The sequence below is a fragment of the Myotis yumanensis genome, unplaced genomic scaffold (genome assembly GCF_028538775.1).
Source record: "Myotis yumanensis isolate MYYU_CA2020_CCGP unplaced genomic scaffold, mMyoYum1.0.hap1 SCAF_8, whole genome shotgun sequence".
NCBI classification, from domain to species: Eukaryota; Metazoa; Chordata; class Mammalia; order Chiroptera; family Vespertilionidae; genus Myotis; species Myotis yumanensis.
In genome coordinates this window covers 5868666-5890780 of record NW_027223759.1, presented here as the reverse complement: position 1 = coordinate 5890780, position 22115 = coordinate 5868666, and the positions used below count along the sequence as shown (strand labels likewise).

At 45.2% G+C, this 22115-nt stretch overlaps 2 protein-coding genes across 9 annotated transcripts in view; one reads left to right on the top strand and one right to left on the bottom strand.

The window, feature by feature from the left end:
• The window catches only part of DNAH7 (dynein axonemal heavy chain 7), a 151913-nt gene extending 145302 nt beyond the window's left edge, over window positions 1-6611 (top strand). For 3 of the 4 annotated variants that reach the window (XM_070421732.1, XM_070421731.1, XM_070421735.1), the window contains 2 exons: window positions 2389-2492; window positions 6210-6611. In XM_070421732.1, the coding sequence (XP_070277833.1) occupies window positions 2389-2492; window positions 6210-6416 (311 nt within the window). In that variant the 3' untranslated portion in view covers window positions 6417-6611. The remainder of the gene's footprint in view (window positions 1-2388; window positions 2493-6209) is intronic. The other variant, XM_070421734.1, reaches the window with a different exon arrangement.
• Window positions 6612-6633: 22 nt separating this feature from the next.
• SLC39A10 (solute carrier family 39 member 10) overlaps window positions 6634-22115 on the bottom strand; it is a 104886-nt gene continuing 89404 nt past the window's right edge. For all 5 annotated transcript variants that reach the window (XM_070421729.1, XM_070421730.1, XM_070421728.1 and 2 more), the window contains exons 6-10: window positions 15155-15275; window positions 13314-13682; window positions 12006-12086; window positions 10538-10728; window positions 6634-9345 (exon numbers count right to left, since the gene is read on the bottom strand). In XM_070421729.1, the coding sequence (XP_070277830.1) occupies window positions 9187-9345; window positions 10538-10728; window positions 12006-12086; window positions 13314-13682; window positions 15155-15275 (921 nt within the window). In that variant the 3' untranslated portion in view covers window positions 6634-9186. The remainder of the gene's footprint in view (window positions 9346-10537; window positions 10729-12005; window positions 12087-13313; window positions 13683-15154; window positions 15276-22115) is intronic.

The following is a 22115-nucleotide window of genomic DNA, read 5'->3' as shown; positions in this document are numbered from 1 at the left end:
CCTTACTCACTGGCTCACTCTGTTAGACACGGGGGAGATCAACAGTGGACGCTTTAGACAGGATCTTGACCCGCAACCAAGCTATACTCCATGGGAGATGCTAGCAAACGGGTATGTGATCACAACAGTGTGGGACAATCACGTCGCTGTGCCGAGTGATTTTACTTTACATCGACTGTCACAGATCGCAAGGGAGTTTGTAACACCGTGACGCAATCCTACTAGCACTTCCTGGGAAGTTGCTTTCCCCCTCGAAAAACAAACACATGCCATGCCTCGCTTGTCCTTCCCTCTGCTCCCACTTCACACCTCATTCCTCACTGAAAGAATAAGAGGCTGAGAGAAGAGAGCTTTTAGCAACACCACCTCTATTACTCTGTCCACATCTGCACTCTCTGATAGTCCAAATCCTATGGGTGGTCCAGGGTCTCTATTTTCCCTCTTTTCAAGGGTTTTTGCTCCTCCAATGGTGCCCTCTTTTTCTAAAATCAACAGTATCCTTCTCACTACTAGATAATTCCTATCAGCATGCAGCATGCTCTAGAACAGGGGTGGGCAAACTTTTTGACTCGAGGGCCACAATGGGTTCTTAAACTGGACCAGAGGGCCGGAACAAAAGCATGGATGGAGTGTTTGTATGAACTAATATAAATTCAAAGTAAACATCATTACATAAAATGGTACGGTCTTTTTTTTTCTTAGTTTTATTCATTTCAAACTGGCCAGATCCGGCCCGCGGGCTATAGTTTGCCCACGGCTGCTCTAGAATCTCTCTTCTTAAAAGACAGAAAGCCCAGCCAGTGTGGCTCAGTGGTTGAGCATCGAGCTATGCACCAAGAAGTCACGGTTCGATTCCCCATCAGGGCACATGCCCAGGTTGCAGCCTCGATCCCCAGTGTGAGGCATGGAGGAGGCAGCCGATCAATGATTCTCTCTCATCATTGATGTTTCTATCTCTCTCTTCCTCTCCCTTCCACTTTGAGATCAATAAAAATATTTTTTAAAATCAACAAGGAATTACAGTTATTTTAACACTCACATGCCCTTAGCTATGGTCCCATGTCTCTGCTCCCCTTTATAGCAAATTTGTCAAAAGAACTATCTTTTCGTGCCATCTCCAGGTTCTCACTTCTTATTTCCTGTTTACCTTTCAGCCTCTCCAATCACTTGATGCTATTCTTTTCAGAGTTACTAATGACCTCCATGTTGACAAATCCATGAATGCTCTTCTGTTTTCATCTAAACTTCTTAGCAATTTTTACTAATTGACAACTTCCTCTTTCTGGAGGCATCCATCTCCCTTTGCCTCCAAGACATCACCTCTCCTGATTTTCCTTTTCTCTCTGGACATGTTCATGCTCTTGGCTAGCTTATCCTTCTCTCAATGATGAGAGGGAATCATTGATTGGCTGTCTCCTGCAGGCCCCACACTGGGGATGGAGCCCACAACCCCGGCCTGTGCCCTGATGGGGAATCGAACCGTGACTTCCTGGTTCACACTCAACCCCTGAGACTCTGGCTGGCCGGAGTGGGTTTTATATGCTACTTCACACAGGCTGGCACCCGATTGGCTGATTTGACTCTAACGACTCCAGGAGGCAGACAAAGCAGGCATCATTGTCTTACAAATGCCCCCAGCTCTTCTCCAGATGACAAAACTGGTCTGAAGTTGAAGGAATTGCCCCAGGTCACCAGCACCTCAGGAACAGAAGCCCAGGTGTGAGCTCTGCACTGCTTGGCTGTGGTCCTATTGGTGTTGCCACCCATGTCTGCAGTGCAGCCCCTACCTGCAGGGCAGGAGGCTCCACACTAACAGGAAGAGAGAGAGAGAGAGAGAGAGAGAGAGAGAGGCAGAGAGGCGGCCACAGGGTTCCCCCGAGTCCTGAACGTGCCCTCGTCAGCTGCGAGTGGGCCGCGTTCTGTTCTGGGGAGCTCATCCTCTGTCCTTGGCGTGAGATCGGCTCTAAAAGGGACGAGAAAGTGAACTCTCCGGATGCGAGGGATCTGCAGAGGGCATGGGTGCGCATGCCCCGAAGCCACTGGGTCCCTGACAGCACTGAGTAACCTGCAGATTTCCTGGCCCCTGACACGGGTCCATTCAATATACAAATCTGATTGTGTTCACACAGATGAATTTAAACTGCTTTGCTCTGTTGTCTCCCACGTGTAATTATACCACAGAATTAACTGCCTAGGCAAATTGTAGACATTCTCGAAATACGGATGTGAAAGCCAAGCACTGAGAACGAACGTTGCGTTTTGTGTTAGCACAAGCTTTGGCTGCTGACCTGGGACAACCTGCATAGTCTTCATGGTAGGAATTTCAGATTCAGAACTCCGTTTGCATATTTAAAGTGTTGTATTAACCCATGCTTCTTTTATATTTAGGTGTCTTAATCTATGGATTATTTTTGGATGGAGCTTCCTGGAATAGAAAGATAAAGAAACTTGCAGAATCACATCCCAAAATTCTTTATGATATAGTGCCTGTGGTTAGTATTTTCCAAGGGTATATATGTGGGGGGCTATTTTACACACACGTGCACACACACACACACAGTCAACTCATTATTCAGGATAATCATGTTTCATAAAGTTTTTTTAAATTGAATTTTAGAGAGGAAGGGAGGGAGAGAAACATTGATTGGCTACCTCCCACATGCGCCCCAACTGGGGATCAAACCTGAAACCCAGGCATGTGGTCTGACCAGGAATCGAACTAGTGACCCTTTGGTGTTGCTGCCAACATTGAATTAGTGGACACTGAACTACCCGCTCCCAGGAGAAATGCTAACTGATCAATACATAACCTCGTTTTATTTGTGTTTCTGTCTAAAGGCACTTTCTCTCTATATATAAAAGCCTAATATGCAAATTGTCCTCTCAGGAGACCGGGAGTTCGGTCACTCGCTATGACATGTGCCCACCACCAGGGGGCGGTGCAGAATGAAGGGAGGCCCCAGCCTGCAGCTGGCAGCCAGCAGCCAGCAGCCAGGGAAGGAAGGCCATGGCCAGCAGCAGGAAGGCCCTGATCAGCTCTGGTCACCAGCCAGGCCTAGGGATCCTACCTGTGTAGGAATTATATGCACCGGGCCTCTAGTATTTGATTATATTGTAGACCCATGACCATTGAACTCACGAACGCGAGTGCTGTAGCTTGTGCCTGAACGGAGCTGACAGGACTTTCCCCATAAGGCACGCCACAGCCACAGCCTGTGTGCACATAGGAACACCAGACAGCCCTGCAGCGTGACACTTGGGGGTCCTTTTAAACAGAAAAATCGCTACTAACAATTACAAAGATCCACAAAAATGTTTAAAGCTGGTCATTAAGTAAACCATCGAAAGGATACGTAGTTATGAGAGATGAAACAAAAGTCAGACAGAGACTCTGTGGGCAGAGCCAGTTCCAGAATGAGACCGGAACTGGCAGTCACAAGGGCAGGTGTGCAGTGTCAGGAGTTGATTGGTATCGGATTTTTCCTCCTTTCACGTGGAAACACTTAAGTCCGTGGTTCTCAACCTGTGGGTCACGACCCCTTTGGGGGTCGAACGACCCTTTCACAGGGGTTGCCTAAGACCATTGGAAAACACATATATAATTACATATTGTTTTTGTGATTAATCACTATGCCTTCATTATGTTCAATTTGTAACAATGAAAATACATCCTGTATATCAGATATTTACATGACGATTCATAACAGTAGCAAAATTACAGTTATGAAGTAGCAACGAAAATAATTTTATGGTTGGGGGTCAGCACAACATGAGGAACTGTATTAAAGGGTCGTGGCCTTAGGAAGGTTGAGAACCACTGGCTTAAGTAGTTGCAGTTGGCTGGAGGGTGCTCGCCTGGGGCCCCGCATTGCTGGCTGCTCTGCGCGTGTGTGCACAGGGCCAGGAAGAGGCAGGTGCTGATGTCAGGATGACGAACACATGTTAGTGCTCGTCGACAGACCCCAGGAGTGGTGAGGATCAACTGCATGTATGGATCCACATACCCACGCACACGTCTTATTGTGTAATTTTTTTTCTTATATAATCTTGACCTAGAAATGTGAAATTTACAGATTAAAAGATTACTATCTGAAACGCACCCACGTAAAGTATGTTTTCTAGGCACCCATTCAGCACGGACAGACTAAACCATGTAAATACTGAGTTACCATGTGTCACTGCGTCAGAGAAAATGCCTAGACTTTCACACAACTGGAGGGCCTGAGATGGCGCTAAAACAGAGGCTGTGGATTCGCAGGAATTGCTCGTGGGAAACTGGGACCAGCCCAGACAGGCAGCAACCCTTCCTGCAGCTCTGACAGGCGGAGAGGGACCAGCTGGCAGCCAGCGGCAGGAGACCTGCCATACACGAGGGCACTGTGGGCAGAGCAAGTTCCAGAGGGAGACCGAGCTGAACGTCACAGGGCAGGTGTGCAGTGTCAGGAGCTGATTGGTATCGGATTTTTTTCCCCTTTCACACGGAAAAGCTTAAGTAGTTGCAGTGACTACGTCACAGTGATGGCGAACCTTTTGATCTCCGAGTGTCAGCATTTTGAAAAACCCTAACTTAACTCTGGTGCCGTGTCACATATAGAAATTTTTTGATCTTTGCAACCATAGTAAAACAAAGACTTACAGTTTTGATATTTATTTTATATATTTAAATGCCATTTAACAAAGAAAAATCAACCCAAAAAAATGAGTTCGCGTGTCACCTCTGACAGGCGTGTCATAGGTTCGCCATCACTGGACTAGGAGAAGGAATTTATAAGTGGGTGATTCTCCCAAATAGGAAGTTACTGAGTGAGACAAATTCTCATTAAGAAAATCCACTCTTGCCCTGGCTGGTTTGGCTGAGTGCAGAGAGCGTCGGCCCGTGGACCGAAGAGTCCCGGGTTCAATTCTGGTCAAGGGCATGTACCTTGGTTGCAGGCTCCTCCCCGGCCCGGGCTTTGGTCTGGGTGCATGCAGGAGGCAACCAATCGATTTGTTTCTCTCACATTGATGTTTCTCTCTGTCTTTCCCACTCTCCCTAAAAGATAATGGGAAAATATCCTCAGGGGAGGATTAACAACAACAAAAAACACAAAAAAAGGAAATCCACTCTTGGTTGAAATGAAACACATCCACCTGGAGTGCCGTAAGTCCTTACACTTAACTGGGTCTGAAACCCTGTTCTGTGAATCCCCCTCGTAAGAATCTGGATCCCACAGTTACGTGGGGGAAAGACTAGCATTCTGATTAGCTCCTCCCTACAGCTTATAATTTGACCCCAGAAACCTGAGAACTCGGGATAATGGGGTCAAGCCTTATCCCCTCGGAGGGTTGCTGCTATTACTCCCACAGAGAAACGAATTCAAATAAATTCTAAAATGTTCAACTTTATGATCAGTTGGTTCTGTCTCCACCTTCAGAGGTCAATTTGCCCCCAGTCCTGCTTTGAGGTTGGTGAGGTTCAACAACGCTCACATTCTAGGAACTTGGCTGGCTCTGAAGGTAATGTGGGTGTATTGCATCTGCCTGATATACACACTACTGACTTTAAAACACCCACCTACGCCCTGTGGTTCAGTGGGTGGGAGCGCCGTCCTGGGCACCACAGGGTTCTGGGTTCGATTCCCCGCCAGGCCACATGCCCAGGTTGGGAGGTTGATCCCTGGTCAGGGTGTATGGGGGAGGCAACCGATTAGTATTTCTCTCTCTAAAACCAATTTAAAAAACAGCAACACACACAAAAAAACACGTCCTCATGTGAGGATTAAAAATAATAATTACCTAAAATGGGGAAGTGATCTGGTTCCACCATCACTGATAAGAATCCCCCCGGAATATCTTGGGATTGGCCTTCATTAATAAGGCAGCAGGATTTTGAGTGCCCATGGCGGCAGTTTCCTTTTTAAAGTACACCTGACTGTGTGGAAGCACCAAGTCCTCCCCAGGTAAGTAAGGTGGAGAGGTGAGGCATAGTGAGCGTGCTTTTCAACAGGCAGCGGTGGTGAAAATGACTATGGATTTTTTCTCACGTAGCTTCTGAACTGGTTCTGAATAGTTCCGGGGGCTCTACAGCAATGCTGGACCCTGGCAGCGCTGCCGACAAGAGAACTATTCGGGCCACAGAAGTTTGCAGACATAGCGAACTCTTCTCTGACACTACTGTGCTTCTGTTCAAATACAACAGCCGTGACTCAGGTTTCCGCCCTTCCTTCCAGATGTGGCTGAAGCCCTGTCGGAGGACAGAAATCCCCAAACGACCAAGCTACGTGGCGCCGCTGTACAAGACCAGCGAGCGGAGGGGGACGCTGTCCACCACGGGCCATTCCACGAACTTCGTCATCGCCATGACGCTGCCCTCCGACCACCCGAAGGAGCACTGGATCGGGCGGGGCGTGGCCCTGCTGTGCCAGCTTAATGCCTAGCTGGAGGACGCCCGTCCCTGCTCCTCTCCTTACATGGTCCAGTAGAAATATATTTTCCTTTTTAAACAATCTAGTTAGTGTCAGTCAATCTGTCTAAAGTTACACTTCATTATAAACTTGTTAATGTGCAAATGCAGACTTTGTTTACGATGATTCATCTTGGGCGTAAAGAAATGTCCTCGAATAAAGATGAGACTAAAGACAGCACGCTGGCATGTTGCTCTTTTTTAATGTCTTTATTTTGGGAGTTCCACAGGCATTAGGAACGTACATAAAATGACACACCACTGTTGACCATGAAAAAAACAGCATTGGATCATGTCAGCTTTATAAATTTTTAAAAAAATGATTCAGTTATAACAACAAAAAGTTTAGATATTTTAGCAAGTATCACCTTGCAGGACCATCATCACATTTAAGCCACTGACGTATTGTTAACGGGAAACTCCACACTGCACTAGTTACTAGAGCACTTCTAAGCATAATCACAGCTGGTCGAATGCAATGTGAGGTACACCGGATTTCGTACGGATGTCACACGGTGACAGCATCGTACGGGCAACAGCAGTGACCTCCAACAAACACCTTAAAGCAGGCTGGCCACGCTCAATGGAATGTTGGAGCCAAACAGAAATGTAGTGGAATTCAGATTGTCTGTAAGACTTGAAATTGTACATCAGAATGACGTGAAAACTAAACACTGGTGGAACCCTAACAAAATGCTAGCAGCCACGGTTCCAGCCCTCCTCAAAGGTTAAAAAGATCTAGCAAATAAAGATAATACCGTGTCTGAGAGAATATAAAACTTCATCTACTTCAGCACAACCTATTTGCTTTACGTTGGGCATTTCAGTGGGGAGCATATGGCAGCTGCTGCTCTCCGTAAACATTTTTGAGATAAGCAGATCTAACAGTGCTGGAATGCAGAAGCTGCCTGGGCACAGAAACCCAGCAATGAACTATAAACTTGGCGTGGTTCAGAAAGCAAGGTACTTGAGTCACTTGAACTTGGCAGTACTAAATAAAACATCAGCACCTTGTAGCTCAGCTGCTTGAAGGGCCAAGCAATGAGATGAGGACTGCCCTAAGTCAGTGCCCACTGCTGAAATAATCCATGTAGAAAACTCCTACTCGTTCCCGGAGGCGGGGGAGAAGGCCTCCAGGAGGAAACCAGCTCGCTCCCTCACTGGCAGCAGAAAGGAGCACTGGCAGCCTCCCCTGATACCGGGGCGCCTCGCTGCCCTCAGTTCTGGTGTCTGTGGTGAAGTTCAGGAGGAAAGAAACTGGGGGGAGGAGGAGGACCGAGTGAGTGTTCTATGGAATGGAAAGAGTTTGGCTCTTCAGTATTTGAACAGTAAGAGTTTTAGAGCCGCTACATGCGGAGCCAAGCAGATGAAAAGAAAGCTGCCTGCCCAGAGTTGAGCTCAGCTGAGCTGGAATAAATGAGGACCATGTGGCACAGGGTGGAACCGGAAAGCTCCATGCATTGGCTGGGCTACAATTATTAGGTCAAAATTCAGAATAGACACAGCTTGCACTTCTCACAAGTCGATCACAATGCACGGTAGGAGAACAGGGCGCCTACCAAAGAGACTAGTCCCTATCAGGCACCAACAGCACATCTTGGCACAAAATGATCAAGTGACTTCAGCTGAGTTATTTAAATCTATCTTCCAAGTCACGTGGCACTATGATAGCCACAGTATCACTGGGGATTACCCTCATAACCGATTTTTGTTTTGTTCCTTTAACACTCCATGTACGGATTATGGACATGGTACATTTGGATTTACTGTCGGCGACAGCATGGTCCCAATGCCATCTGGTAAAGCGATACGTACATTTAGAACTTAAACTTCCCAAATAACTAGTTAGTACTGTTAAAGTAGGAAAACTGAATATTTAGACCATGTATGGATTCTTCACTTCTCTGAAATTTTCTAGAGGATTACAATTTTAATAATAAAAAACATTTTACCACATGCTCCGACCTCCTAACCCACCCCTCTTCCCCCCCAAAAAAACCCCCAAAATTAAAAAACAAAACAAAAACACCCAAATACCAAGTATAATAATTAATAATACAGAGAACCATTATGACTCTTCCATTAAACTGAAGCTCACACAAACATACAATCACACATTTCAGTAGTTTAGGCTGGGAGTTTAAACACTATGTAAATATATACAAAAATAGTAACTCTAGATTCAAGAATAAGGACTTTTCCCAATGCTAAATCCACACCTACTGTGGCCTGAGCTCTCCTCTGGGCCCTAGAATCTACGTATGCAATCTCAAAGTCAAGTTGATCCCTGTTACCACATGTATGTATGTAGCTGAATTAAAGGACACTACAAGTCATTTTTAGCACAAAGAAAAGTCTGTTCAAAGTCCATTTAAAATATTTTAAAGTTTAAGTGATTTTTTTTGGTTCAATTTCTATTTCTGCATAGCCACAGAAGTTTCTACTAATAAAGAGACTACTTTAGTGTTTTATATGATTATTTTTGTGGAAGTCTTAATCCTATACCAATGTTGTTTCATGGAGTCCCATTTTCTCCTTTCTATATCACAAGCTTTACATGTTTTAAAAAGACCCCTCTGCGCAGGGAGAACAGTACAGAGCACCAGTCTCGAGTCAGCTCAAATCTCGGAACGTGTAAGCGGTGCAAGCCAGTGACCTCTCTTGGAGCAACGCACACACGGTACAAGGACAGGTGCCAAGCTGCACGGTTGCCTTCCTGTAATCAACAGTGGTCGCCGGAATGGTCAGAACTGGAAGTCAAACACAATTTTGTCTTCATAGAGGGCGATCACCAGCATGATGGCAAATCCGAACAGCAGCCCCAAGTTCTGCAGCACGAACTGCCCCACGGGGCAAAAGCCATGTTCTTCGTTGTCGCCGTCACCATGCAACATTTCCGGAAGCTGAGACAAAACAGGTATTTACCAGAAATCCTGTACAATAATCTGCTCAAATATTGTTTTTACATTTTCCTACTTAAGAACACTAATGACTAAAGCATAGCTACAGATAAAATAGTGATTTTATTGAACACAATGCTAATAACTATAACGCATTTTCATCAAACTCTGAGTGACTGGCAAGAGGCAGCGTGTGCTTTCTGGGGGTGAGGGGAGATGGGGTGGAGGCGGGGAAGGAATGGAAATGCTCAGGAGGATGGAGCGCCTTGAAGGTCCAAGCAAGAACTTCGGAACTCTTACACAGAACCAGACGGAAAACCCGTAAAGGATGGAAGCACACCAGCGGCATGGTCTAACTTAGGGGTGGGCAAACTTTTTGACTCGAGGGCCACAATGGGTTCTTAAACTGGACCGGAGGGCCGGAACAAAAGCATGGATGGAGTGTTTGTGTGAACTAATATAAATTCAAAGTAAACATCATTACATAAAAGGGTACGATCTTTTTTTTTTTTTTTTTTTTTTTTTTTTTAGTTTTATTCATTTCAAACGGGCCGGATCCGGCCCATGGGCCGTAGTTTGCACACGGCTAGTCTAACTGCTGAAGGGTCCCTGAAAAAGATCACGTAGCTGGTGTGTTGGCAGAGAGTGTTGTGGACGAGGCAGGGGCAAAAGCAGGGAGAACAGCTAAAAGGAGAAGGTGCTGGTGGCCTGAATGAGAGAGCGCAGTAGAGCAGAGGTGGCAGGTGGCAGGTGGCGCCCTCAGGGCTAAAGCTCAGACAAACGTAAATTCCTTGGAATATAATTTTCTGCAGAGGACTGGCTTACCTCCGAGGTACAGTCTTTCTTTCTTGTTTGCCATTTTCTTAACCATAAAACACCGCCATCCCCATATTACCCAGCCTTTAAAGTCGTATGATAATCCTGTAATTATCTCTCTAGATACTACTGATTACTTTGAAGAGTAACTTTGACCTGTGGTCAAAAACCTTCAACATCTCAGCTGGTTTGCAAAGAAGGAACGCTCCTACTTAAACATCTTTCCCTACAGATTACTGAGGATATCACATGTCTTTAAAATGGGTTGTATGTTTTGATGAATTAGTCTTTCAAACCATATCCAAAGATTTCTCTCACTTTTAGAAGTCGTGTTCTATTTACAGGTTGAGTGTAACAACGGAAACGGAAACCATCTCACCATGTCCACCAAGGCTACGTAGAGGAACATGCCGGCAGTGACGGCGAAGATCCAGAGGGTGATGTTGTTGGCGTACTGCCCCACCGCGGTGCCGATGAACATGCCGATGTAAGCCATCATGGCCGAGAGGAGGTTGTACACAATCGCCTGCTTCACAGTCATGCCTGCTTTCAGGAGGACTGCAAAGTCACCTGCAGTGAAGACAGAATGGGAGTTCTAAAACCACAAGAAATTACACACAAATTTAGAAAAACATCCATAAAAGACAAAATGAAGAATGACATAAAAAGAGTACCTTTAATAATGGGAATCTTAATATGAAAATTTATTTTTTACTCATGAAATTAAACCTTTATAACATGCAAAAACTTGAGTGAATCTCAAAGGCATGATGCTGAAAGACAGTATGACAGGTTATATTGAATCCATTTATATGACAGTCTAAAAAAGATAAAACTATAGTGATGGAGAACATTCCATGGCCACCAGGGAGCAGGGGTGAGAAAGGGGTGTCACTATACAGGGAGAGCATGAGGGGGTTTGTGTGAATGAATCAAAATTGCAACTATGTTTTTGGTCACATCAACCAAAACAAAATGTTTTTTTCTGGTGTGCCACAGTGTTTTAGTAGCTAGCTTATGTGTGCCATGAGATGAAAAAGGTTGAAAATCACTGGCTTAGAGAGAAGAGCAAAATTCTGTAAGAAATGTCTTGGAGCTAAAGAGTCAAAATTAATAATTTTACTAACTATAATCAAGTTTTTTTAGTTACAAACATTCATTTAATTGTTGAACACTTAGTATATGCAAGGTAATATGTAGAATTCTGGGGCTTGTTTCTTTCTCTTAAGAAGGGATCGTACATGACTGAAAATGCATGATCTGTTAATGAAGTTAACAAAGAAATTAGTGCAAGCCATTATTTTTCCATGTTCCAAGAAACTGCTGCAAACCACATACCTGCAACATTACTGGGGGAACTTAAGATAATACACCTAAGAAGATTAGTTTCTACCAATGGCTTCAAAATTGCGATTCTCCGGTTTTCCATCTAATGTTATCTGCTCCATCTCTCCACGGATCCTGAACTCTCCACGCTCCCGGGTGAGACCTGGGTTCACACCAGCTTTTACCGCCTTCTCTCCCAGCGTTTATTTCCCCTGGCCTTCCTTTCTCAGCTTCCTTTACAGAAAGAGCTCCTTAACTTCTTCCTCTATGAATTTCCTGGCCACATTTTCAATAATTCACCCACCAACTGTGCTCACAGGATGATGTCACTCAGCAGGGGGTTAGATAACACAAAATGAGACGGTAGATGTATATAATTTTAAGCAAAAGTTATACAATGATGACACTCTACTTTGCCATCAGCCACTCTTTATGCTTTGACACTCAGGACATTTGGATGCATTAAACACTGGAGAAGCCTGAGACGATGAAGCGAGGCAAAAGTTTAAAGGTCATATTACCTAACTCATGTGGCAGCTCATGGCAGAAGACAGCGATGGACGTGCTGATGCCTCCTGTCAGCCCCGCGCTGAAAGCCGCTCCTGTGGGGAGGGAGGGAAGTAGTAAGTGACGCTGATGGATCTTCGGCTTTGCCTTTTTCATTAATGACAGGTGCAGTCGCTCTTGCCTTTCTAAACTAATGTCATAATATATGAGTGACTCATTTATCTTACAAACTCTAGTTTTTGAACAGATAGTGAGGTTCAATAGGTGTTAACCAGAAAAAGAGCTACTTAGTGAAAGAAATATTCCCTATTGAATTAAAGTTTGTAGTTTGTGTGGCCTTTTAACTCCCTAACAGCTTGGAAGTAGTAATGTTGTATTTCCATCTCTGAGTGGTAGTTGGAAGGTCAATTTTAACTCATATAAGTTCACTTATAGATAGTTAAATGGCTAGTATTCTTATCCAAACTTTTCTGGTCTAGAGCACAAATGGTACGAAGAATTATTTGTCTGAGGCTCTTGAAGACTTAGACCAGAGGTACAAATGCATCTAATTCTATTAGTAAAATCGAATTCTAGTAAAAGATGTGTTTAATTCTACTAGTAAAACATTGGCAGCCATTGTGGACTCAAAAATATAGTCTCTCTTTTCTGAAAGATACCAAAGTATATTCCTGAATAATTATTTAAGAGTCTGGACCTCAAAAGTCATCTATTAATCCCACTTACTGTCCTCCCAAACTGGTAGTATTTACATTAGCAAAATTCTAACATAATATATTTGAATCTGGTACAATGGATTTTTTAACATAAAATTTTTCTTCACCTTTTTAGATGTAAAAAAATGAAATCCAAAATTTCAATTAATTTTTTCTCATTCGAGCATGTGTAAATGTAAATGTATTTGAAAATACAATGTTAAGGTAGCTTTTTCAATATGGTAACAATGCCTTGAATAAAATTATTAAAGAAGTATATTATAACCTCAATAAATTAAATAAAAAATAAATTTAAAAAGTGTGTCCACGCATTTAAAATAAAGACGCTGGTATGAATCACACACACACACACACACACACAAAGAAGCATATTACGGACATTTGTTTACATGTTCAAAGAAAATCCTACTGAAATTATACCTTTACGTCCCCAACTAAACTCATCAAAAATATTAACATAGCCTTTAGAAGAATCAAGTGACCGAAGTAATGTATAATAAACTCTACATTTAACTTTTGTAATTTATAGTTCCTAAGATGAATGACGACATAGTGGAGGACGGTCTTCGAGAACGACCCACTGGACCCAGGCTCCCTTGAACTCACCAATGGCTAAGCCGTCGCTGAAGTTGTGGATGCCGTCCCCCATGATCACCATCCAGGCGATGTTAGCTATTCCCGTTTCCTTCAGGTCCGACCCAGAGTGGCAGGGGCCGTGTGAATGATGAGAATGTTTGTGGTGCCACTGATGACTGTGTTTCCTCAGCACAGTCTTACTCTCGTCGTGGTGGTTGGGTGTAGCAGCATGGAGAGCATGCTCATCAATGGTATGGAACCCATCACTGTGAGAGTGGTCCATGATTTTCTCCTCCTCTGCACAAAGGTAATTTTTGGGAGGGGATTCTTGTTGGCCTTCTAAATCTGTCAGTTCCGTTTCATTAAGGCGATCTTCAGAAACAACCGAGTCATCCGTTCCTGCATTTATAATAGCAAAGGATATGCTTTATCAACCGGTAAATGAATGCACATTTGCTCATTTAAACCCAGACAGAACAGCAGGTAATGAACATTTCTTAAGTGACTGTCCTTTAAAATTCACTAAATAAATATATAAAAACAAGTAAAATAAATTAAAACATGTGAACACACACAAGACCAACAGGTGCACCAGGTGATGGAGGAACTGAAAGCCATGGCTGGCACCGTGAGGAGGAGCTGGCAAGGTTGGAGATGCTGGGGACTTAAGGAGTGCATCGTGAACAGCTGATGAAAACCAAAAGTGCAAGTTACTGTAGCGTTTACAGGTAATAAAATAAACTCCTAAGTTTTCAGAGAAAGAACAAACCTTCAAGTTTGTCCACTGGAACCTCTTGCCATGCAAGAAGACAAAGACAAAGTGTAAATCACTTGCATCTCTCAGTGCTCCACCTCACTGACAATACTACTCAAATCATCACTAGACTGAAGTTCAGAAATTCATGTAAATGACAACATCTGTTAAGGTTTGTTTTTCAAATTGAGGTTGACCTCTGACCTCGTTTTCAAGTTATTTATTATGTGACAAATATCCTCATACCTCCCAAATTCTATTTTGGGGCAGAGTCTACAGTGGGGTCTAGGCTGCTTCTTTTCTGCAGAAAGTCACTGGTACACTCAGGGGAAACAGGAAAGGGGAATGTTAGATTAAAAGGTTTTGGTTGCGCCCTGCCTGGTTTGGCTCAGTGGACAGAGCATCAGCCTGTGGACTGAAGGATCCCGGGTTCGGTTCCGGTCAAGGGCACATGCCAGGGTTGTGGTCTCGGTTCCCAGTAGAGGGTGTGCAGGAGGCAGCTAATAAATGGTTCTCTCTCATCATTGATGTTTCTGACTCTCTCTCCCTCTTCTTTCCTCTCTGAAATCAATAAAAATATTTTTTTAAAAAAGTTTTTGTTTCCCTAAAAATCGTAAGCTACCTATTACATCTACCAGGCAACAGAACAGAAGGATGGGTGTGCAGAGATCTCAAGCACAGAGATCCCTCTCCTTTAAGGACAAAGGCTGATCCTCCTTCCACATGCCGAGGGCACATAGACCTTGCCTTGCCAAGAAGTAACATGATGCTAACCTACCACTCACAAAGCCTTTTTGTTTGTCCATTTCATTGTTTTCCTGTAAAGTACAATAGGGTTTTTGCCCTGTAATGTAATTAATTTTTCCCACTTCTGGTATAGTGTCTCACCTTAGATTAGGCGTTGTCCTGTTTAAGTTCAAACTGAGATCAAATAAGGCTGAAACAAACCAAAAAACTAACAAAAGCACAATTAAGACAAACTCACAATTAAGAAAATTTAAATTAGAAACTAAAATTAGGGAAGCCACAAAGACACGAAATATTAAGCAACACACAGTTTAGAAGCGATATTTCAATTGTGATGTTTTAAAAGTTTCTCGTGAGAACTATTACCTACCTGCAAGAGGCTTGAGCTGCAGCCAGTCGGCGTCTGGCGTGTTATTTATCTTGTGGTCTGAAAGCTTCCTTCCGATACTCGATTCTTCTGTGTTCTGCTTCATAAACCACTTCTGTTTCCCCTGGGAAAAAATCTGGTATTATTATCAAATCTGCAGCCACAAGTAGCAACAATATTCACTTATTAACATCTATGGGGATAACTGGTGTTAACTCCTGGCATAAATTATATGATAAAGAAGTGAGAAAAAATTTTACAAGTTAATCAAGGGGTCTAACCAGATGAAAAATCCAGCTGTATTTGTATGTTGGTGTGTTTTTTGAATACTCAACTAAAAGGTTCAAGTTCATCTAATTCAAAGTTAAAAGGATACACACTACTATATTATTATATGCAACCCAAATGAAATATGTGAAATATATGTAATCTCTCTTATCTAATAATGTGTGGGAATAGTAAATTCCAAAAACTAATGCTTATTCCTTTGAATTTTATTCTGTGATTAATGCAATCTCATATTTCCCTACTTGTGACATAATGAAGGGTCAAACCTCAGTTAAAATACCAAATTTGCAATTAACTTCTGAGACTGTTAAATTTGTTAAATATAATACTCATCTGTAAAATGAAAATGATAGATTATGAGTATTAAATGAGGTGATGTATTAAAATGACCTATAAGTAACTGACCCTAAGCTTTGCGATAAAGACAAGTTTCATTTCTCATCTAATCTGTTCTCAATTACTAATAAATTCTAATTATTGTATTTTATTGTTTAGGTTTGAATTGTCCTAACTTATCTCTAAACTAGAGGCCCAGTGCACAAAATTTGTGCACAGGTAGGGTCCCTAGGCGTGGCTGGCGATCAGGACCAATTGGGGCCTTCTGGCTGCCAGCCAGGGCCTCCCTTAACCAGCTGCTGGCGGGGCCTTCCTTCGTTCCACGCCACCCTGTGGTGGTCAGCACATGTCATAGCGAGCGATCGAACTCCTGAGGGGACACTTTGCATATGAGCCTTTTATATATATATAGATAGCCTCCTTTTCAACATAGCTACCACTAACAACACTTCCAACCTGAAGTTCTACTTCGAGTCTATGTGAATGTAAGAGACAAATAACAAGTATGTTAGATAGTTGGCTTTGCAACCTGAAGTTCTACTTCTAGTCTATGTGAATGTAAGAGACAAATAACAAATATGTTAGATAGTTGGCTTTGCAACCTGAAGTTCTACTTCTAGTCTATGTGAACATAAGAGACAAATAACAAGAATGTTAGACAGTTTACAGCTGTAAACGGTCAGTCTCCTAACGCTGCGAGGTAAGCCCGTCCAGGCTAGTAGTGTCTTCCCTCCCGGCCTCAGCCTTCTTCTCCACCCGCAGAATGTACAGCACATTCCCCTGCCTGAATTCTGGCTGGCCTTTACCGTATCTTCACCAGAACAGCGGAAGTGAGGCTGGGCCGGGGGAAGGGGGACTGGTCTGAAAGAGCCTGGCTGGCACTTTGTTTGGCGGGGAAGCAGCCGCGTGCTCTGGAGCAGCTCGGTCTGGACTCGGCGGGAGGTGTGAGAGGAGACCGAGATGCAGGCACACAGACGAGGGGGGAGGCATTCCTGGACTTCACCTGCCCTAGCAGGCACTGGAGTGTGAATGTAGCAGCGAGTGGCTCTGGCTGACACCAAGTAAAGCAAAAACACTCCTCCGCTGGGCCCGCCCAAATCCCTGTTGCTATAAGCCATTAAGTTTGGGTTGTTCTGCTTCGTAGCAATAGGTAACAGAAACAGGAGAAACAGACAATGTTCAAATAATAATAATAATATCGAGACATCCTAGAGGAGAGAACAACAGCCATGAGTCACTAAAGAAGAGGAAGGGGGAGCCAGCAACAGTAAAAGCCCAGGAGAGGGAGAGAGAGGGTAAAGGAGAAAAGGCCAATGGCAGCTGGGATCTTGTAACTGCTGTGGCTCTGACTGTCCACTTTCCGAAAAACTTGCCAAATCACCCCTCAAGCTCAGCCGGCCTGAGCCAGTCATCGCCAGGTGTTGCTGAACTGATGCTCTGAACGCTCCCTTCCCAAAGCTGACTTTTCTATCAGACGATCAAGTATCTGTTCTACTCGAGTATCACTCATCTCCTTTCTTCCAAAGACCTGCACAGCAGTGTCTCACCTTAGATTAGGCGTTGTCCTGTTTATCATAAAGGACGTGTACGGACTTACTGCCTAGATTCCTTTCCTGGATATACTTGAAAACCTCCTCATTATAGACACAATACTCCTCTGCCAAGAACACCTTCTGTTTTTTACCTCCCACAATTTTTTTTATTTTTATTAATTTCAGAGAGGAAGAGGGAGGGAGAGATGAGAGGGAATCACTGATTGGCTGCCTCCTGCACGCCCCACACTGGGGATGCAGCCTACAATCTGGGCGTGTGCCCTTGGCTGGAATCGAACCTGGGACCCTTCAGTTCACAGGCCAACGCTCTATCCACTGAGCAAAACCAGCTAGGGCTCCCACAATTTCAAATTTACAAATAGGCTGCCATATTTTGGGGACTCTGTTCTCCTACATTAGTTTACTTTACAAAAATAAATGTGTTTCATTTTGCCGGTAAATTTAAGTTCAAACTGAGATCAAGATTAAATTATAAAAAAGGAAAACTTGTGTATTTTGTTCTTCTCTGTAAATTATACAGTCCCTAATAATTTAGACAGATTAAATACCAACTGCTGCTTCGATGTTAATAGGTATACACAACTGAAGAAAATTCAGGCTTCATAGTAATTCCAAAACTCCTTTATATAGTTTGCAATATGTAACTGTGATCTAAATTAGGTACTTACAGAGATGGACTCTAAATTCTCGTGTTTCTTACATCTAATCAAATATCAAGTCTTCTTATTGATTCTTTCATTTTAACAATTCTCTTAACCGCCTCCTCTCCCCCAATCCTATGCCATAACTGTGGTTCAAGCCCAGCTCAGCCCTCTCTGAATGGTCGGCAGTGACTGCCTTCGCCGACTCACTCCCCGTCAGCCACTCTCACTCGGCACCCTTCCACCACATTCTAGTCTTCCATCCACGACCTTCCACAACCTTCAAACACCACGTGCTGTGGAATCTCTCTCCCTTTGCTCTAGTTGGTCCTTCCCAGTTCCTTACCATCCTCAGATGATTCTCCCCTGGCACGCCATCCTGACCACCCCTCCTCTGGAGGCAAATAAATATGATGATGTCCTACTGAAATATAGCAATTAAAACTAAACATATTCTACTTGGAATAGGTTATAAAAATGAGAAGTAGGATTTACTTCCCATAGATAGCAACTGAAAATCATGAACGAATCATAGTTTCACAGCTAGCTTGTGGCTGAGCAATAACTAGAATCACTCCCCCTGTCTCCCAGTGCAGAGTTCTATTATAAACTATTTATTTTGTCTCAAGAAGATCTATAAACAACACATATATATACCAAAAATATATACATAAAAATAGCATAAAAGTTGTATCCTAGGTGTGGACTGTATCCTAGTTGTATCCTAGATGGTGATCACGACTATCCAATGTTCTTGAGGAAGAAGAAGGTATTTTTCCTTTTTTGAATATTTGCAGTTAACTAACAAAATGTAAGCATTTTCTAATCCTTTTTGTGTGGAAAGCTTCCTAAAAATGTCCTCTAGATTTACAGAGCAGATACTGAAGATAATCAGCACTGGTATCACAAACATGTTAGTGAGATATATTCAAGATAGAACTTTAGATACACACATGAATCAACTTGAACAGGGAGAGGTATAATCATGGTGAATGTAACCCCAAACTTACCTTCTTGGGGAGAAAATTCTTTGGATATTTGTGTTATTCTCATAAATGTGACAGGAACCACAGACAGTTCATGACAAGCAGGGTATGTGACCAACAGTCCTCGCGTCATCTCCCAAGTGGCTTGCTGTTCTTGAGAGGAATCACCATTTCCTTCATTTCCCTTATTTCCTTCCTACAAAGCTTCCTGAATATAAAGTCTTATACCTCTAGGACTCTACCACTGGCAAGACTTTTCTGATAAAGAAGTATGCTGTCTGAAAACATTTTCATTCAAGTGTATGACAATAAAAGCCACTTAGACTTGAAATGACCTAAGAAGACTGATGAAACTTGCTTGTATTTACATATTTCTGCATTTTTGTGAGCATAAACTAACCAATAGCTTTTGCATCCTGTTTAAACTCAGTTAAATAAGATGTGACGCAGATGAGCTGAGATTGCCATATCTTGATTATAAATGCCAAAATAAATGTAATGACCAAAAATGGCCAGGATCAAAGCCATTTATTACTATGAAGATAACCTATTAAAAAACAGAGACTTGAGGAGAACCAAGATGGCGGCGTAGGGAGCGGACCTGTGTGTGCTGCTCTCTCACAGCATCATTGAAACTATCAACTATGAAGTAAACAACCGCCACTCAGAACCATGGGGAAGTTGGCCCAGTGGGAGATCTACAACTGGAGGAAAAGAAAGAAGCGCAGTGAGACTGAGTGGGAGCTACGGAGGCACCAAAACCAGAGGTACGCAGTCACACGCCACGCGGGCTGCAAATGGATTCTCGGTTTTTTACGAACCCTCGAATCCTCTGGGCTTGCTCGGGGCGGGTCTCTGAGGCCCCAGATCCCACAGGGAGAGGCGGCCACGGCCTTGCAGTGGTCGGAGAGCGAGGGAAGCTCTGATACGCGGCTGCTCGCCGGCACCGGCACCGAGGGACAAGAAGTCCTGGTGTCCCGGGGAGGCAAGGGGCGCGGAGACGCCGCCATCGCTATTTCCTCCACGCTGGCGACTCCCTGTGACCCCGCCCTACCCTCAGGGCTGTGCCAGAGGCACAAGAGGGAATGACTGTGCTTTTACAAACTCTCAAATCCACTGAGCTGGTTCGGGCGGGTCTCTGAGGCCCCAGGCCCCAAGGCGAGAGACGGCACGGCCTTCCAGCGGTCAGGAAGCGAGGGAGGCTCTGGCGCTCGGCTGCTCGCTGGCACTGGGGGACACAAAGTCCTGGAGTCCTGGATAGGCAAGGGGCCGCTGAGTCTCCGCCCCGGCGACTCCCTGTGACCCCGCCCTACGCAATTTACATTCCCATCTGGGCTGTGCCAGACCCACAAGTAGAAGCGCCTTTTCTTCTGCAAACTTTCAAATCCACTGAGCTGGTTCAGGCGGGATCATGAAGCACCAGACCCTACGGGGAGAGGCAGCACGGCCTTGCAGCCATCAGAAAGTGAGGGAGACTCTGTTGCACAGCTGCTCGCCGGCACTGGGGGACACAAAGCCCTGGCAGAGAGTCAAGGGGCCGCGGAGACTCAGCCAGTGCTATTTGCTCCGCCATGGCGACTCCCTGAGTCTCAGCCTTAATCAATTTACATCCCCATCCAAGCTGTGCCAGGTGCACAAAAAGACCCACCTGCGCTTTTGCAGCCTATCCCAACAAATTGCAGACTTCAACTGCTCACAGCCATGAGAGACACACTCAAGAAGCAGACCCAGGAGAACCAGGATGGCGGCATAAGGAAGAGACCTGTGCGTGCTACCTCACACAACAACATCGAAACTACCAAATATCAGACAAACACCTATCATACAGAACCATGGGAAAGTTGGCCCAGTGGAAGCTCTACAACTGGAAGGAGAGAAAGAACATTGAGACTGAGTAGGATGTGACACCAAGTACAGAGCCCAACCCAACAAACTGCAGATTTCAACCCCTCGCATAGAAAGAAGCGCATAGAGACTGAGTAGGATGTGCTGAAGCACCAAGTACAGAGCCCATCCCAGCAGGCTGCAGATTTCAGCTCCTTGCATCTGGGAGGGACGCAATCGGGGGGCAGAGTCGGGTCCGGGGCCGGCCAGGGCTGGGCCTGACTCGGCCGGCACTGTGGAACTGCTGTACCAGCAAGCGCACAGACATGCCCACTGGTCCCAGTCTCTGGTGGGGCACTGCGGGACAGCAGACAGGCAGTCTGTGCACTTGGTGGAGGGCAGGAGTGCTGGATGTGCAACCACCAGGAATGCCTGGAGATTTTGTCTAGTGGGGAGCCGCCGGCAGGGGACAGAGGGCCAAACATCCTGTTTCCCCGGTAAGGCTGGGATGGCCCCGGTGAGGTTGAAACGGTCCCGGTGTGGTAGGGACGACCCCGGTCAGGTCGAAACGGCCCCGGTGTGGTAGGGACAACCCCGGCGAGGTTGAAACAGCCCCCGTGAGGTAGGGACGACCCCAGTCAGGTCGAAACAGCCCTGGTGTGGTAGGGACAACCCCGGTGAGGTTGAAACGGCCCCCGTGAGGTAGGGACGACCCCAGTCAGGTCTAAAAGGCCCCGGTGTGGTAGGGACGACCCCGGTGAGGTTGAAACAGCCCCCGTGAGGTAGGGACGACCCCAGTCAGGTCGAAACGGCCCCGGTGTGGTAGGGACGACCCCGGTGAGGTTGAAACAGCCCCCGTGAGGTTGGGACGACCCCAGTCAGGTCAAAACGGCCCCGGCGTGGTAGGGACAACCCCGGTCAGGTTGAAACGGCCCCGGTGTGGTAGGGACAACCCCGGTCAGGTTGAAACAGCCCCGGTGTGGTAGGGACAACCCCGGTGAGGTTGAAACGGCCCCCGTGAGGTAGGGACGACCCCGGTGAGGTTGAAACGGCCCCCGTGAGGTAGGGACGACCCCAGTCAGGTCGAAACGGCCCCGGTGTGGTAGGGACGACCCCGGTGAGGTTGAAACAGCCCCCGTGAGGTAGGGACGACCCCAGTCAGGTCGAAACGGCCCCGGTGTGGTAGGGACGACCCCGGTGAGGTTGAAACAGCCCCCGTGAGGTAGGGACGACCCCAGTCAGGTCGAAACGGCCCCGGCGTGGTAGGGACAACCCCGGTCAGGTTGAAACGGCCCCCGTGAGGTAGGGACGACCCCAGTCAGGTCGAAACGGCCCC